This window comes from Lutra lutra, chromosome 9, assembly GCF_902655055.1.
Source record: "Lutra lutra chromosome 9, mLutLut1.2, whole genome shotgun sequence".
Taxonomy (NCBI): Eukaryota; Metazoa; Chordata; class Mammalia; order Carnivora; family Mustelidae; genus Lutra; species Lutra lutra.
The window spans coordinates 50,997,339-51,014,689 of NC_062286.1; the positions used below are offsets into that span (position 1 = coordinate 50,997,339).

General features: G+C 37.4%; 1 protein-coding gene across 1 annotated transcript in view; it reads right to left on the minus strand.

Annotated features, from left to right (window-relative positions):
• Positions 1-17,351, minus strand: part of ALMS1 (ALMS1 centrosome and basal body associated protein) — a 213,802-nt gene that overhangs the window by 177,335 nt on the left and 19,116 nt on the right. The window contains exons 2-4 of the mRNA XM_047744572.1: positions 16,443-16,568; positions 5,114-5,309; positions 338-455 (exon numbers count right to left, since the gene is read on the minus strand). Of these exons, the coding sequence (XP_047600528.1) occupies positions 338-455; positions 5,114-5,309; positions 16,443-16,568 (440 nt within the window). The remainder of the gene's footprint in view (positions 1-337; positions 456-5,113; positions 5,310-16,442; positions 16,569-17,351) is intronic.

The following is a 17,351-nucleotide window of genomic DNA, read 5'->3' on the forward strand; positions in this document are numbered from 1 at the left end:
ACACTACATTATACGCCCAAAACTAACACTGTATGTCAACTATACTACAATAAAAATTTAAAAATAAAATAAATTATGCCTGAAATGCTAAAATACATTAAAAAACATTTTTAAATAAACTACAGTTGTCTGGCTCATTTTTACACATGTATTACTATACCAAATTAATGTGCATCATGTCTTAACTTAGGGCCTTGTTACCTTCCAAGGGTATGCTGAAAATATCTAACCCCCACTCCAAAGTCTCACCTTAGCCTGAAGTCATTAATATTAGCAACAACTTAGAACAAGAAAAAGTAGGAAGTTTACATGCAAATAAAAAAATAAATCATCCTACCTCAGAGGTGCAAAATCTAGTTCGCTTTGTTGAAATAAGGAATCAGACCCAAACTCTTGATCTTGTGTCATACATGTCAGCAAAGGCAAATCAGGGGAAGCAAAGTTGTCTTGTATGACTGCAAAGTTTCAAGCATAAAAATGTTGGGAATGCTGAAAGTTAATTGCTTAGCTTACTCATGTAATACTTTATAGAACCTAAATACGTAGCCATCTGGAAGTTTCTAAAAGCATCAGAATGATAACATAACAGCACTTAAAGTACAACATTTCAAAGATAACCCTGAAGGATAGGTATTATTATGCCCATCTCACAGCTGAGGAAACATGATTATAAAATTTAAGAAATATGAATTTGCCCACATTCAAATAGCTTAAGTGTCAGAATGAGAACTGAACTTAAACACTCTAATTTCTTAGCGAGTGCTCTTAACCATCATGAGTGTTTCTTTCCATCTTAAATCAAACTGTAGTCCATAGGTTCCTGGGCATCCCTAAGACATTCTCAGGAGGTACCTAGAGTCAAAATTATATTCAAAATAATATTAAGATGTCATTTGCCTTATTCACTTTCATTCTCTCACAAGGGTATGGTAGAATTTTCCAGAAGCTACATCATCTGAGATATAGCAACATAATGAATGCAAAAGCAGATTATCAAAATCTACTTCTCCTCTATGAGGCCAAACATTATAGAGATTTTTGTTCTTAAATAAAACAATGGCACTCTTAAATATTTTGCTCTGGAAAATAGTTATTTTTCTTAAAAAAATGTAAGTTATGTTAACATGCAATGGAGGTTTTTTTTTAATGAGTTAATATTTTAGAAATTCCTAAGTTTTAATTTCTAAAATGGGAAATATCAACAACCCACATAAACAAAAGCTCCTTGAAGTCCTTGGTAATTTTAAAATATGTAAAGGAGTCCTGTTCTCCAAAAAGTTGGAGAACTGCTGATTTAAAGGAAAAATAATTCTTGTGGATTCCTGAATGTCAACTTAAATAATTCTTATTATATGTGCCTAAATACATACAAAATAGGTATAAACTCCTCATTATTTATACCATTTATATAACTATAAAACAAAAACAAAATTTTAATAGAAATAAAACTATAAAACCATCAATATTCCAAGATTAATTTAACTGGATAGGTGATATTTTGCTAGAACTAAACGTTCTTTCACTATGAATGTGATACCATTGCTATGGTACACTTTCTTGATTTCAGAATGCCTATAATTCTGCATGACAACACCTTCCCTATCATAACTGTCATACCATGTTTTTTTTTGTTTTTTTTTAAGATTTTATTCATTTATTTGACAGACAGAGATCACAAGTAGGCAGAGAAGCAGGTAGAGAGAGAGGAGGAAGCAGGCTCCCTGCTGAGCAGAGAGCCCGATGCGGGACTCAATCCTAGGACCCTGGGATCATGACCTGAGCCGAAGGCAGAGGATTTAACCCACTGAGCCACCCAGGCGCCCCTGTCATACCATGTTTTAATTTTTGGTCTGACTGCTTCTCACCTGGACAGTCAACTCCACATCCACTTTATTCACAGCTGTATCTGCAGTGCCTACCAAAGTACTTGCTACACTTAGTTACTCAAAATAGATTTATTAAAAATTAATTTATTAAAAATCAAACAGGATGAGAATGATAACCTTGACTACCAAGGACTGCTTGGTATGATTCCTCTTTGACCTTGGCTTACAGACTCAGTCTTAAACCTTCATAACAGAGAAGTCTCTCATTCCTCTAAAAATCATAAAGGTTTTTAACAAAGATCCCACATTTCCTCACATTTAGACAACTGCTGATGGCTTAGACCACTATTTTTTGAAATATCTAACTGTTCTGGCACCAGTCATCATCATGACATCTGCTGCTGGTGAGACTGATACACCCCCCAATGACTATATACATACATAACAAAACAGCAATGATGAAATTTCCTCTAGAGATGTATCAGATCCAGGGATCTGCTCTAATAACTAAAAATGTTCTATTTATCTAAAGTAAATGAGAAGCTGTAGTTCTAAAACCTTAACTAGAAAACATTTTAGAAGCCACCTTGCATAATCTCCGACCCAATGTTGAAATTCTATTAGAGGATTTTCTTGACATTTTGCAATGATATAAACCTCACATTTTCTGTTGTTATATGGTCTTTGTACTATTAAATGGCTCCGTTAGAAAAGTTCTTTCTTATATCAAATTGAAAACAGCCTCCCTATAAGCTATGTATTCTCATTTTAACCCCTAGACTAAGAATAAGCAACCATTTTTTAAAAGGCCAACTAATAAATATTTCACACTTTGTGGGTCACATATGGTCTCTATCACATGTACTTCTTTTTTTGTTTTTTACAATCATTTAAAAATCCAAAAACTATTCTTAGCTCATGGCCAGTACAAAATCAGATCCTTGCACCAGATCATTATAATACCAATCCCACGGTACTGTTATTTTTCTGTTTACTAGTCTCCCAAGAGTAGAAGTAGCTTTCTATATCTATATATCCATAGCATCAAACACACTATAAGCACTTAGATATTTGTTAAGTAAATGAGTGAATAAATGAAAGGTAAACTCCTTCCTCTTTAGCTTGACAGTCCCTCAAACACCTGATCATAACAAAGTCTTCTCTTTCATCTACTGTCATACTCATTTCTTCTCAAAAAGGAACTGCTGTGCTGTCGATATCTTTCTTTAAAAAAAAATTTTTTTAAATTCATTTATTTATTTTAAAGAGAGAAAAAGAGAGTATGTGAGGTGGGGAGGGGCAGAGGGAGAGGCAGAGAATCACAGTCTCCAAGCTAAGCATGAAGCCAGATCCCCAGGACCAGAGCCAAAACCAACAGTCAGAAGCTCAACTGCCTGAGCCACCAAGGAGCCCCACTGTCAACATCTTTCTTAAAATATGAAACTAAAACGGACTCTGATGGTCTACATCATAAAATACACTGGTGCCCATATTCTGATCTGGATAACCTTGGCTTATGTTTGAAAAAAACTTGTGGGACACCTGGGTGGTTCAGTCAGTTAAGCAGCTGTCTTCAGCTCAGGTCGTGATCCCAGGATCCTGGGATTGAGCCCCACATTGGGCTCCCTGCTCAGCAGAGGGGGAACTTGCTTCCCCCTCTCCCTCTGCCTGCCGCTCTGCCTACTTGTGTGCTCTATCAAATAAATAAATAAAATCTTAAAAAAAAAAAAAAAAAAGAAACTTGTTGAATTAACTCCTATTGGCGCTCCTCTACAAAACACTGACAAGATAACATCATGGTTAAATCTCCTTCCACTGTCAAGGCTAGTTCTACACTTGATCTTAGCCAAAAGGCTGAGAAGCGTTATTTGGGGGGAAAAGAAAACCTGAATAAAACAAAAAGAAGAGCAAAATAATATTGCCTTAATTATCATTTAGGCAAAAAAAACTGAAATCACCATACTGGTTAAGCATTCTTCTATACCCACACAATTCAAAGTAGTAAAAACACAATTCTATCTCCTACCCTGATAATCTGAAAGGTACTTCATGTTTACCTTTTGTAAAGAGCTAATAAATCAGTGCAATATTAAGCAGAGGAAACCAGTAAGATCTACCTCAGACTAGTCATTTAACCTCTTTATCTCACTTTTAGGGTCTGAAAACTGAGAATAACATATGACTTAACTAATTCTAAGAATCTAATGAAGCAATGGATAAAGAAGAAGTGGTATATATATATACAATGGAATACTATGCAGCCATCAAAAGAAATTAAATCTTGCCATTAGCAACAATGTGGATAGAACTAGAGGGTATTATGTAGAGCGGAATAAGTCAATCAGAGAAAGAATTATCATTCCTGATAATTCCTGATAAATTTCTGATATGAGGAATTTGAGAGGCAGAGGGGAGGGTTTGGGAAGTAGGGAAGGAAAAAATGAAACAAGACGGGATCATGAGGAAAACAAACCATAACAGACTCTTAATCTCACAAAACAAACTGAGGGTTGCTGGAGGGAAGGAGGTATGGAGAGGGTGGCTGGGTTATGGACACTGGGGAGGGTATGTGCTATGGTAAGTGCTATGAAGTGTGTAAGCCTTACAATTCACAGACCTGTACCCCTGGGGCAAATAATACATTATGTGTTAATAAAAATAATTTTTAAAAATCTAAAAAAAAAAAAAAAAGAATCTAATGAAGCAAGCTTGTAAGCATTTGTTGTTTTTTAAGGATCATGGAGGTTCCATTGCAAGAGATAAGAGATTGTCAAAGGATAATAAATAGTTTACCCCAAGGAAAAATCCACAAACTCAAGGCCAAGGAGGTATACCCACTAGAGAGGAAGTTATCACCTTTCTACTTTCTGTGAGCAACAGGACATAATGAAGGGCAGGTACATATAACTAGACCAGATGGTCAGTGTAGAAAACCAAAATTAAGCTAATCCCTTTGAGGATGGCTCTATAGAGCTCCTCAATTCATGAAAGGATTTAGGGGTGCCTAGGTGGCTCAGTCAGTTAAGCGTCTGACTTGGTTTCAGCTCTGCTCATGATCTTGCAGTGGAGAGATCGAGCCTCGAGTTAGGCTCTGTAATCACTGCAGAGTCTGCTTCAGATTCTCTCTCCCTCTCCTTCTACTTCTCCCCACCCCCTGCTCGCTTGCATGCTCTCTAAAATAAATAACCTAAAAGAAAGAAAAAGAGATTTAGATGCAAGACCCAATGTCCCCCAAAAGTATGTTATAAATATGTTATTACTACTAGTTAAAAATAAAGAGGCATTACCTAGCAGTGGCGAACATAAGAGACCTCTCTTGGGTTCCTTTCCTTGATTTTCTGGTTGGGTCAATATACCTTCCTCCACAGAGGCGAGGTCTGTCACTTCGGTCCCTTCCTCTCTCATATTAAACCTGGTCTGGGTCATATCCAAGGTGTGGGAAGAGTCCATCTCTTGAGGAAGATACTGCCAACATTCTGTTCTCTAAAACAATAATTTGGAGGAAAATATCCTAAGTCATTAACCGAGTTACCATATACATTAATATTTAGATACAAATATCCATAAACTCATGTAGCATTTGGCTTCTGTGTGATAACATTCTCATCATAGTGTTTTTGGAGAAAGTAAACTGTTCTTTCTATATGTTTTTCACAATATTAACTACATTTTAGAGCTCTTCCCATCACTACCCATCTTTCAATGTGTTATATCACTATCATTTCTGTTATTCTTTAACAGTTCTCTTCACTATATTTGGTTCTACATGAAATCTTACAATTTGATTACAAATATGAATTAGAAAATTAAATTTAAAAGATATATAAGCCGAAAATATAAAACAGAAGGCAAAATGTCCAATTTTTAGCTCTAAAAACCAAAATTACTGCCAAATTTATAAAAGTTTCTAACTACTTCTATATTCTTGTACTTATCTCTTGATAGACCTGAAACAACCAATTCATGGATTGGCACCAATCCACAGACCACACTAAGTACCAATGTTGAATTAAAGACTATCTGAAATTACTGAGGTTCTATATGTTGGCTAATTGAATTTAAATTTTAAAAAAGACAAATGGTTAACAATTTTATCGGCATTTTTCTTTTAAATTTGGTATTGGTTAATAAAGATATTCTTCCTACCATGCTATGAAAGTACACTTTTATTTTCATATTTAATTAATTTGATTAGGAATGAACTCTATATTTGATCAAACTATAGTACAGTATCTTTTTTTCCCAATTAAGTCTGATAATGTACTAAATTTCTTTCTAGTACAACATTTCTTACTTGGCAATGGTAGATCAGATTTTAATCATATTTGCTAGCACTCTAACATTTTCACTCATACATATTCTTAAGATTGATCAGGATTTTCAAATGCCTTGCTTTGTTTTCTAACCTTATTCCGTAAACTTGTCCTATATATTTTTTAACATTTTATTTATTTATTTGAGACAGACAGAGAGAAAGAGAGAGAATGAGCATGAGCAGGGGGAGGGGTAGAGGGAAAAGGAGAAGCAGACTCCACACTGAGCGTAATGCCCAACGTGGGGCTTGATCCCAAGACCAAGACCATGACTTGAGCCGAAGGCAGACAATTAACCAACTGAGCCACCCAGGCACCCCAACCTATTGATATTCATTGTTTGTAAACAAGTCTATTACTGAACTTTTCTATCTTTTTTTAAAATTTTTTTAAAAGATTTATTTATTTGACAGAGATCACAAGTAGGCAGAGAGGCAGGTGGGTGGGGGGGGAAGCAGGCTCCCGGCTGAGCAGAGAGCCCGTTGCTGGGCTCGATCCCGGGATCCCGGGATCATGACCTGGGCTGAAGGCAGAGCCTTTAACCCACTGAGCCACCCAGGTGCCCCTGAACTTTTCTTTCTTAACCAATTCAAATGTTTTCTTTCTTTTTTTCTTCTTTCTATTTCTTTTTTCTATTTTTTTATTTTTTCAAATGTTTTCTTAAGAGAATATAAATTTTCTATTCTCAAATAACCCCAAATCTATAAAAAGATGTATTATAATACAGAATGATTTTCTCAAACAACACTTTCATTTTTGAAGTTATTAGTTAAAATTACCATTACCTAAAATTCACTAATTACGTGTTCTTTTAGTAAGTTAAGAAAAAAAAAAAAGATACACAACTATGCACTATTTACTATCAGTTATATGAATATATGCAGGGGAAAAAAACAATTGGAGAGTAATATTCTAAAATATTAACACTACTCATCTACAGCTTCTGGGATTATAGAACAGTAGACCTTTGACATTCCAAAATATCTCAATCCCTGCTATGCTGGATAAATTAATCCAACCCAGAACATCAAAATCGTGTTTTCAATACTTGGAAACAAAAGGTGATTAATTTTAAATTTTTTCTTTTGAGAGTACTCCATTCTATAGAGCACAGTGAGCCAAAGAAGTGTTTAAAAGCAGGGGAATGCCAGTCATTGTGTGACTCTACCAAAAAATCTCTAGTCCCCAACTCCTCTCAGTCTCCTCGAGCATGGTTTGAGCCTGGTTCCACAGTTTATTCCTCACTCCAAAGAGACAGGTATCTGTTGGCTCTCCTGCCCATCCTCTGGCCTAGTCAGAGCACTCTACTCTAGCTCAACTTCAGTAATTCTTTAACCACATTAAGACAATTATCCTATTACATTTATACTTTTTATAATTCCTTTCTTTTCCTGTATTTCCCTCTTTACCACTCTGAGAGTTCAGAGTCATCCTTATAACCACTGCCTTGCAAACATCTTTAACTTTCCTGCACTTTTCTCCCATTATCCTATTTGCCTGGTAAAAGCTCAGTTCTCTAGTCAAACCTTCTCCTTATCTGAACAAGGCAGTGGCGCACTGCTGAGTAAAGCACAAACCCAAACAGTTTTTCCCTTAAATTGATGATATTAGGGATGCCTGGGTGGCTCAGTGGTTAAGCTTCTACCGTGGACTGGGGTCATGATCCCAGAGTCCTGGGCTCAAGCCCCACAGCGCTCCCTCCTCATCAGGGAGCCTGCTTTTCCCACTCACACTCCCCCTGCTTGTGTTCCCTCTCTCCCTGTCATTCGCTCTGTGTCAAATGAATACATAAAATCTTTAAAAAAGAAAAAAAAAAAAAAGATTGGGAGGATCTTTAAAAAAAATTAATGACCTTAAACCTCAAGGGCACTCAGAATTGCCTAGAAATCCTACTATATTTTCCTGCTGAAATGACTACACTTTTCTCTCCTCAGAACTACTGAACTCTCCTTCATTTTTTTTTCAGCGTTCCAAGATTCACTGTTTATGTACCACACCCAGTGCTCCACACAATCCATGCCCTCCTTAATACCCACCACCAGGCTCACCTAACCCCCACCCCTCCAAAACCCTCAGTTTGTTTCTCAAAGTCCACAGTCTCTCATGCTTTGTTTCCCCCTCCAATTTACCCCAATTCACTTTTCCTTTCCTTCTCCTAATGTCCTCCGTGTTATTCCTTATGCTCCACAAGTAAGTGAAACCATATGATAATCGACTCTCTCTGCTTGACTTATTTCACTCAGCATCATCTCCTCCAGTCCCATCCATGTTGATACAAAAGTTGGGTATTCATCCTTTCTGATGGAGGCATAATACTCCATTGTATATATGGACCACATCTTCTTTATCCATACGTCTGTTGAAGGGCATCTCAGCTCTTTCCATAGTTTGGCAATTGTGGCCATTGCTGCTATGAACATTGGGGTACAGATGGCCCTTCTTTTCACCACATCTGTATCTTTGGGGTAAATGCCCAGTAGTGCAATTGCAGAGTCATATGGTAGCTCTATTTTTAATTTCTTTTTTTTTTAAGATTTTATTTATTTATTTTACAGACAGAAATCACAAGTAGGCAGAGAGGCAGGCACAGAGAGAGGGGGAGGCAGACTCCCTGCTGAGCAGAGAGCCTGATGTGGGGCTCGATCTCAAGACCCTGGGATCATGACCTGATCCGAAGGCAGAGGCTTTAACCCACTGAGCCACCCAGGCGCCCTATTTTTAATTTCTTAAGGAATCTCCACACTGTTCTCCAAAGTGGCTGCACCAACTTGCATTCCCACCATCAGTGTAAAAGGGTTCCCCCTTCTCCACATCCTCTTCAACACTTGTTGTTTCCTGTCCTGTTAATTCTGGCCATTCTAACTGGTCTTAGGTGGTATCTCAATGTGGTTTTGATTTGAATTTCCCTGATGGCTAGTGATGATGAACATTTTTTCATGTATCTGTTAGCCATTTGTATCTCTTCTTTGGAGAAGTGTCTGTTCATGTCTTCTGCCCATTTTTTGACATGATTATCTATTTTTTGGGTGTTGAGTTTGAGGAGTTCTTTATAGATCTTGGATATTGGCTGATGACCTCATCTCATACTTCAATTAAGTGAAGAGCAGGAGATGGAACTTCCTTATCTTCCTATCACCAGATCTAAATCCCATTTTCATCTTGTGACTTTAAAAAAAGTCTCTGTACCTACCAAAGGCATCCTCATCTTATTCCATTCTTTTCAACAACTGCCTTCCTATACTATGCTCCTGCTTTCATCCATTTGCCCTCTCTACTAAATCATTCTTCTCCCCAAGCAAACATATATAATTTCCCATCATAAAATAAAATTATGAAACATCCCTGTTCAACATTCCTTTTTTTTCTGCATATCGTTTTTTTTCTTATCTGTTTTCTTTTGTTTTAGCTTTTAATTTTTACGTAAATCTCAATGAACATTAGTTTCAGGTATACAGTTTAGTGATTTAACACTTACATAAAACACCTGGTGCTGGTCACAAGTTTCTGTACATTATGTTGCTGTTTCTATCATACAGTGGTTACTTGTGTTATACCTTTTTAATCAATAAAAAAAGGCCCTCAAATTTCTAATGTTTTTGACATAAACACATTTTGAGGGAGAAATAAAGATTAGAGATATAAATTTGGGATTTTTAAGTATACAGATATATTTAACCCCCCAGATCCAGATGAGAACTAAAACATCCCAAAACTTCAAGCAAAAGTCAAAAACTCAAATGTGAACAGGGCCAGGGAAGTAAGAGAAATGAGTAAATCTGCCTGAAATTAGTGTGTTGGGACCTGTGGCCAAATATGCACTGCATACACACTTTAAAGTGTTCTATTTCGGGACACCTGAGTGGCTCAGTTGGTTAAGCCGCTGCTTCGACTCAGGTCATGATCCCAGAGTCCTGGGATCAATTCCCGCATCAGGCTCCTTGCTCGGCAGGGAGTCTGCTTCTCTCTCTGACTCTGCCTGCCACTCTGCCTGCTTGTGCACTTGCTCTCTCTTTCTCTCTCTCTGACAAATAAATAAATAAATGAAATATTTTAAAGTGTTCTATTTCAAAATTTTAAAAACAGTGTGCCAAAAAAATTTTTTTTTCTGAAAACCACATTTAACCATTATTCAGGCCCACAGCTTGCAACCTTTGATTTCGAAGTTTAACAGGGGGAAGATAAGCAGCAAAGGAAACTGAGAGAGAATAGCGGAAGAGTAGAAAGAAAACTAGTAGGAGCTAAGAAAGGAAATCATTTTAAGAAATTATGCAATGGTTAACGGTGTCAAATGCTATTTACTGTAGCTAAAATGAGCACAGAAAAGTGCTCACTGTATTCAGCTATACAAATGTTAGCGAAACTTGCTTACACAGAGTTGAGGTTAAAACACAAAGCAGATTAAGTAAAATAATAAGTAGATCTTAACCAGTGATATAAGGTACATATATTAAAAAGGAAAAAAACTACAGTTGATATAACTGTCTACTTAGAAAGTCTTAGAGGACCTGGGTTGCTCTGTTGATGAAGCGTCTGACTCTAGATTTCAACTCAGGTCATGATCTCAGGGTCATGTGAGAGAGCTCCACAGGCTCTGTGCTGGGTGTGGAGCCTGCCTGGGATTCTTTCTCTCTCTCTCTCTCTCTCTCTCCCATTGCCCCTCTCCACTCTCTCTCCCTTTGTCAAAAAAAAAAAGGGGGGGGGGGCAGGATTCTAAAAAAATCTACAGAAGTCTACCACTAAAACCAGTAAATGTGATTAGCAAGGTCACAGGATACAAGTTCATTATACAGTCATTTATATTTCCATACACTCGTAATCAATAGGAAACTGAAATTTTTAAAAACATCAGTAAGATTAATTACACCTAAATAAAAGCAATGTTTAAAAAAAAAAGTCAGTCTACGGGGCGCCTGGGTGGCTCAGTGGGTTAAGCTGCTGCCTTCGGCTCAGGTCATGATCCCAGGTCCTGGGTTCGAGCCCCACATCGGGCTCTCTGCTCAGCAGGGAGCCTGCTTCCTCCTCTCTCTCTGCCTGCCTCTCTGCCTGCTTGTGATTCCTCTCTGTCAAATAAATAAATTAAAAATCTTTAAAAAAAAAAAAAAGTCAGTCTAACACAAACACGTGTTAAGTTTGGTACACTGAAGACAACAAAACACTGACGAAAAAATTAAACACCTAAATGAAACTGAAAGAACTGCTGTGCTTGTGGATTAGAGAACTCAACTATTATTAAGATGTCAATTCTCTCCAAACTGACGTATAACTCAAGGCAACCTTCTTTTTTTTTTTTTTTAAGATTTTATTTATTTATTTGACAGAGAGAAATCAAAAGTAGGCAGACAGGCAGGCAGAGAGGGGGAAGCAGGCTCCCTGCTGAGCAGAGAGTCCAATGCGGGGCTCAATCCAAGGACCCTGAGATCATGACCTGAGCAGGAGGCAGAGGCTTAACCCACTGAGCCACCCAGGCATCCTTCAAGGCAATCTTAATCAAAATCCCATCAGGCTTCTTTGATAGAGAAGCTGATCCTAAATTTATACAGAAATTATAAGAATCTAACATAAACAAAACCATTTTTCAAAAGAGGAACAAAGTGGGAGAACTCACACTACCTGATTTCAGGACAGTATAATAATTAAGAGTGTGGGATTGGCATGACAGACATATAAATCAATGGAACAGAGTCCAGAAATAGACCAACACATTTACAGTCAATCTGTAATTTTTGATAAAGATTCCAAAGAAGCATTAGACAAAAATTATAGTATTTTCAGCAAATGGTATTGTAATGACAATTAAATACTCATATGTAAAAAAATAAAGCTGGACCCTTACTTCACATCATATACAAAAACCAACTAAAAATGGATCATATATAATAAATTTAAAATCTACAACTATAAAACTTCAGAAACAGGGGTTCACAACTAGGTAAAATTTTGACACTCCCTCTTCCCTCAACCACAGGACATTCAGCAATATTTGGAGACATGCTTCACAGTTACAACACGGGGGAATACTCCTGATATCTAGTGAGGAAAGGTCAAGAATGATGCTAAACACTGTAACACATAGGACAGCTCCACCCAATAAGGAACTATCTAGCCCAAAATGTCAAAAAGGCCAAGGTTAAGAAACCTTGTTCTAGAAAAATATATAGAACAAAATCTTTGTGACACAGGATTAGGAAAAAATTTCTCAGAACACAACAACACAAACCACTTAAAAAAAAACCAAATCTATACAACAACTTCATTTTTTATGTGGGTTTTTTAAAAAGATTTTATTTATTTATTTATTTATTTGTCAGAGAGAGACAGGCAGAGAGAGCACGGCAGGGGGAGTGGTGGAGGAAGAAGCAGACACCCCACTGAGCAGGGAGCCCAATTCAGGGTTCAATCTCAGCACCCTGGGATCATGACCTGAGCTTAAGGCATACAGAGGCTTAACCAACTGAGATGCCCAGGCATCCTGATACATAGAATTCAAAGAAAAACTTACAAAATACACATTTGATATAGGACTTGCATCCAGAATTTATAAAGAACTTCCAAACTCAACAAATGGAATAAATAAACCATTAAAAATGGGGGAAAGATTTTAAAAGACCCTACATCAAAGAAGAAACATAGGTGGCAAATAAGCACACAAAAAGATGTACAATATCATTAGTCATTAGCAAAATGCATACTAAAACCACAATGAGACACCATAATACAACTATGTATAAAATGATTAAAAATTTTAAAACAAAACTACTGGCAATACCAAGAGCTGGCAAGGATACAAATCAACTAGAACTCTCATATATTATGGGAGAAGGCAAATCGGTACAGCCACTTTGGAAAACAGTTTAGTACGTTCTCATAACATTAAACATACAATTACTTTATCAGACAGCAATCTCATTTCTAAGTATTTACCAAGAGAATGAAACCATTTGTCTGCCAAAAACCTTCACCTGTATGGAATACTACTCAGCAATAAAAAATTTAAAAGAACAAACTATTAATTCATATAATATGGATAAATCTCAAAAGCATGTGCTAAGTGAAAGAAGCCAGACTCAAAAACCTATACACTTCAATTCTGAAAGGGCTTAAACTATAGGGACAGAAATCAAATCAGTGGTTGCCAAGGACTAAGGATGGGGACATGACTGACTATATATTGAGGCACAAGGGAACCTTTCCAGGGTCATGTGTGGTAGTGGTTATATGACTGTAAATATGTGCCAAAGCTCATCAAACTGTATACCTAGAAGAGGATTGCTGTATTTAAATTATACATCAATAAGGTTAACATAGCAGGAAACAGAGAAAATTCCTGAAAATTTCATTTAACAAGGAGCAGAATATTAAACCCAATAGCAGCTGGAGGGGAAGAGAGGATGAGACATTTGTACTCAGTTGCTAGAGGTGACATGGTCTAGACTGTGATCATCAGATAATAACGTAGTAAGCGCAGAAGTTTAGGAGGAGAAGTAGAGGAAAAGATCTGTGAAGGTTAGATCAAAGATCCAGGAGCTTTAGGCACTACATGGGTAATGTAAGCTGAAGTGAAAGAAACTGAGAACAGGGCAGCAAAAGCTATAGTTTCCAATGAATAAAGAGAGGTAACTCAGATAACAGCAACAAAGATGAACAAACAGAGTAACAAGAAGGAGAAAAGAAGGGAATAAAAAAATAGCATAATGCTCCTGCTAGGCTGAGGAACTCAGGCATAAAGGCAGAAATAAAGAGCTACAGGATCTATCCATGGCATATAGTATCATTAGACAGGGACAAAAGGGGAAGACATCTATTTTTGGACCACACTCTACCATAAATATGTCCTCAGAGAATATGAAACTATTTGGGGATATATCCCTATACTCATTTCCTAGGACTGCCATAACAAAGTTACACAAATTGGGGGGTTCAAAACAACAGAAATTTATTTTCTCACAGGCTAGAGGTATGGAGGCTAGAAGTCTGGAATCAAGGTGCTGGTAGGGCCATGTTCCACCCAAAGCCTCCAGGGAGGCTCCTTCCTTACCTCTTCCCTCAGATAGCCCCAGGCATTCTTTGGCCTGGGACACTGTATCTCCATTTTCTGCCTCTGCCTTCACAAGGCTGACTTCTTCCTGTGTGTGTCTCTTACATACACATGCTGTTCTCCTCTCTTATAAGGATATCAGTTATAATGGATTAAGGGTCTACCATACTTCAGTATGCTCTAAGTTATATTTTCAAACAAGGACACCTTCTAAAATACTGGGGATTAGGACTTCAACAAATTTTGGGGCACACAATTCAATCTATGGCAATTCCCCTTTCATTTAATGGTCCCAGAATCCTATGCACTTTCCGGTCAAGATTTCTTTTAACCCCATTTTTTCCCCTGATGATAACAAATCTCCTTCCTCCATATCTCGCATCGAATGAATAATCACTGCAATTTAGGGGAAACAGAAGGTACCAGAAGAAATCTAATAACCAAGTTATTAGATAATCAACCTTATATATTTAACCATTACGAATAAGGTTGCATTTTTTTTTCCTCCAAGAAACATATGTAAGCTTCTTTCCTATCTGCTCCCTAGTTTTCCATCTCTTCTAAATTCATGAATAAACTCTAGATTAGTACTCAAAGTATGGCCCAAAGATCGCTGGCCATCACAGACATTCTTTCAGGAAATCTATGTGCAGCTCCATCTATGCAAGGCCAGATTTTTTTTCACGTACTTCAGTGTATCCCAGCAGACTAAATGCACAAACAGATATGAGACTCCAACTGTGACAGCTAACTTTTTTTTTTAGATTTTATTTACTCATTTGACAGACAGAGATCACAAGTAGGCAGAAAGGCAGGCAGGGAGAGGGGGGTAAGCAGGCTCTCTACTGAGCAGAGAGCCTGATGAGGGACTCGATCCCAGAACCCTGGGATCATGACCCGAGCTGAAGGCAGAGGCTTTAACCCACTGAGCCACCCAGGCGCCCCTGTGATGGTTAATTTTATGTGTCAACTTGGTTAAGCCACCAGACAACCAGATATTTGGTTAAACATTATTCTGTATGTCTGTATGTCTAACATTTGTCCACAGACTGAGTAAAGCAAATTACTCTTTCGACTGTGGGCAAGCTTCATCCAATCCATTAAAGGCCTGAATGGAACAAAAGGCTGAGCAAAACAGAATTCACTCTCTCTGCCTGATGGTCTTAAGGCTAGTCTTCTCCTGCCTTTAGATTTGGGTTCAGAATAGAACTTACATCATCGGTTCTCCTGATTCTCAGGCCTTTGGATTCAGATTAAGACTATACTATCAGGGGCGCCTGGGTGGCTCAGTGGGTTAAGCCGCTGCCTTCGGCTCAGGTCGTGATCTCAGGGTCCTGGGATCGAGCCCCACATCGGGCTCTCTGCTCAGCAGGGAGTCTGCTTCCCTCTCTCTCTCTGCCTGCCTCTCTGCCTACTTGTGATCTCTCTCTGTCAAATAAATAAAATAAAATCTTTAAAAAAAAAAAAAAAAAAAAAAAGACTATACTATCAGCTCTCCTCGGTCTCCAGGTTGCAGATCTTAGAATTCTCAGCCATCACAAGAGCAAATTCCTTATTTTATGTGTGCGTGTATATACATGTATGTATGTGTAAGTCTCCTATCAGTTTTGTTTTCCTAGAGAATCCTGTCTAATACACCATCTTTCATTACGCCTGTCATTAAAAAGATACACAAAAATGTAAAACAATGCCACTCTTTCAACTAATTTTTTTGTCTTGGAAAATAGTTATTTTTCAGGGCACCTGGGTGCTTCAGTGGGATAAGCCTCTGCCTTCGGCTCACGTCATGACCTCACAGTCCTGGGTTTGAGTCCCGCATCAGGCTCTCTGATCAGCGGGGAGCCTGTTTCCCCCCCTCTCTCTGTCTGCCTCTGTGCCTACTCGTGATCTCTCTCTCTGTCAAATAAATAAATAATCTTAAAAAATAAAAAGTTATTTCTCATTTTTAAAATATATCATTTATGCTAGTATATAATGGGTTTATTATTTTTAAAATATTTTTAAATGTTTTAATTTCTAGTAACCTAAATATCAATATAGATAATCCTTATGAACAAAAGACACTTAAAATACTTATGAAGAATGTAAAGGAGTCCTGAGATAAAAAAAGAAACTGAATTAGCTAGTCTACATAATTAAAATTGTTAAAGATCTATTAGAAAAATGAATATTAAAGTAATTCACCTCTTACTATTCTTAACAGCTAAATCAGAATTTCTCATGCTGCTTATGAAGAGAAAAATAGTTTGCTAGTTACACAAGACACACCTGATCAGCCTTAGACCTCCACCGAGCTGTTTTTTCCACAGAGACCACAGTAGTATTAGAAATATGTGTCCTACTATTGCCTTGATATAGTGGCTGTTGCCATACATGACAGGTCAATGGAACAACCTGAAAATCAAAAGCAGATTTAAATAGAGTAGTGACACAATCACTGTTATTAGATAATAATAAAATCTAAACTTTAGCTTGTACTTCTCAGTTTCTAAAGCATTTTCAAATATGTGTGTGTGTGTTTGTGTGTGTGTGTGTGTGTGTATATATATATATATATATATATATATACATATATATATATATAAAACATTTCAACTCCACAACCACTGTCCAAATTACTACCTTAACTTAAAAATAAAAAACAGGAGCACCTGGGTGACTCAGTTGGTTACTGACTCTTCATTTCACCTCAGGTCATGACCTTGGGGTCCTAATATCCAGTCCAGTGTCAGGCTCTATGCTCAGCATAAAGTCCGCTTGCAATTCTCTCTCCTTCTCTCTCTTTGCCCCTCCCCACTGCCCTCACGCATGCATGCTTGCGCATGCGCTCTCTCTCTCTCTCCAGAATAAATAAACAAATCCTTAAAAAATAAAAATAAAAAAATAGTCTTAAGGTTATCCAGTTAGAACTCAACATACTTTCCAATAAACCATGGCAGTTCTTTAACCTCCTTTACCCCTAGAAGTAAAAGAAGCAAGCAGAAACAAGCAAGTTACTAACTTTAAAATCTTACTATTTGAGATACCTAAGAAATGAACCCTAACAATAGGGACTAAAATCAACTCATGGTGGGGACTGTGGGAACAAACAGGCTATTTTGTGAGATCAGGGTCTAACAGAGCAGGGGTCCCTCAACTGTGAAAGGAAGCAGTAAAAGCTGTGACTACAGCTCAAGG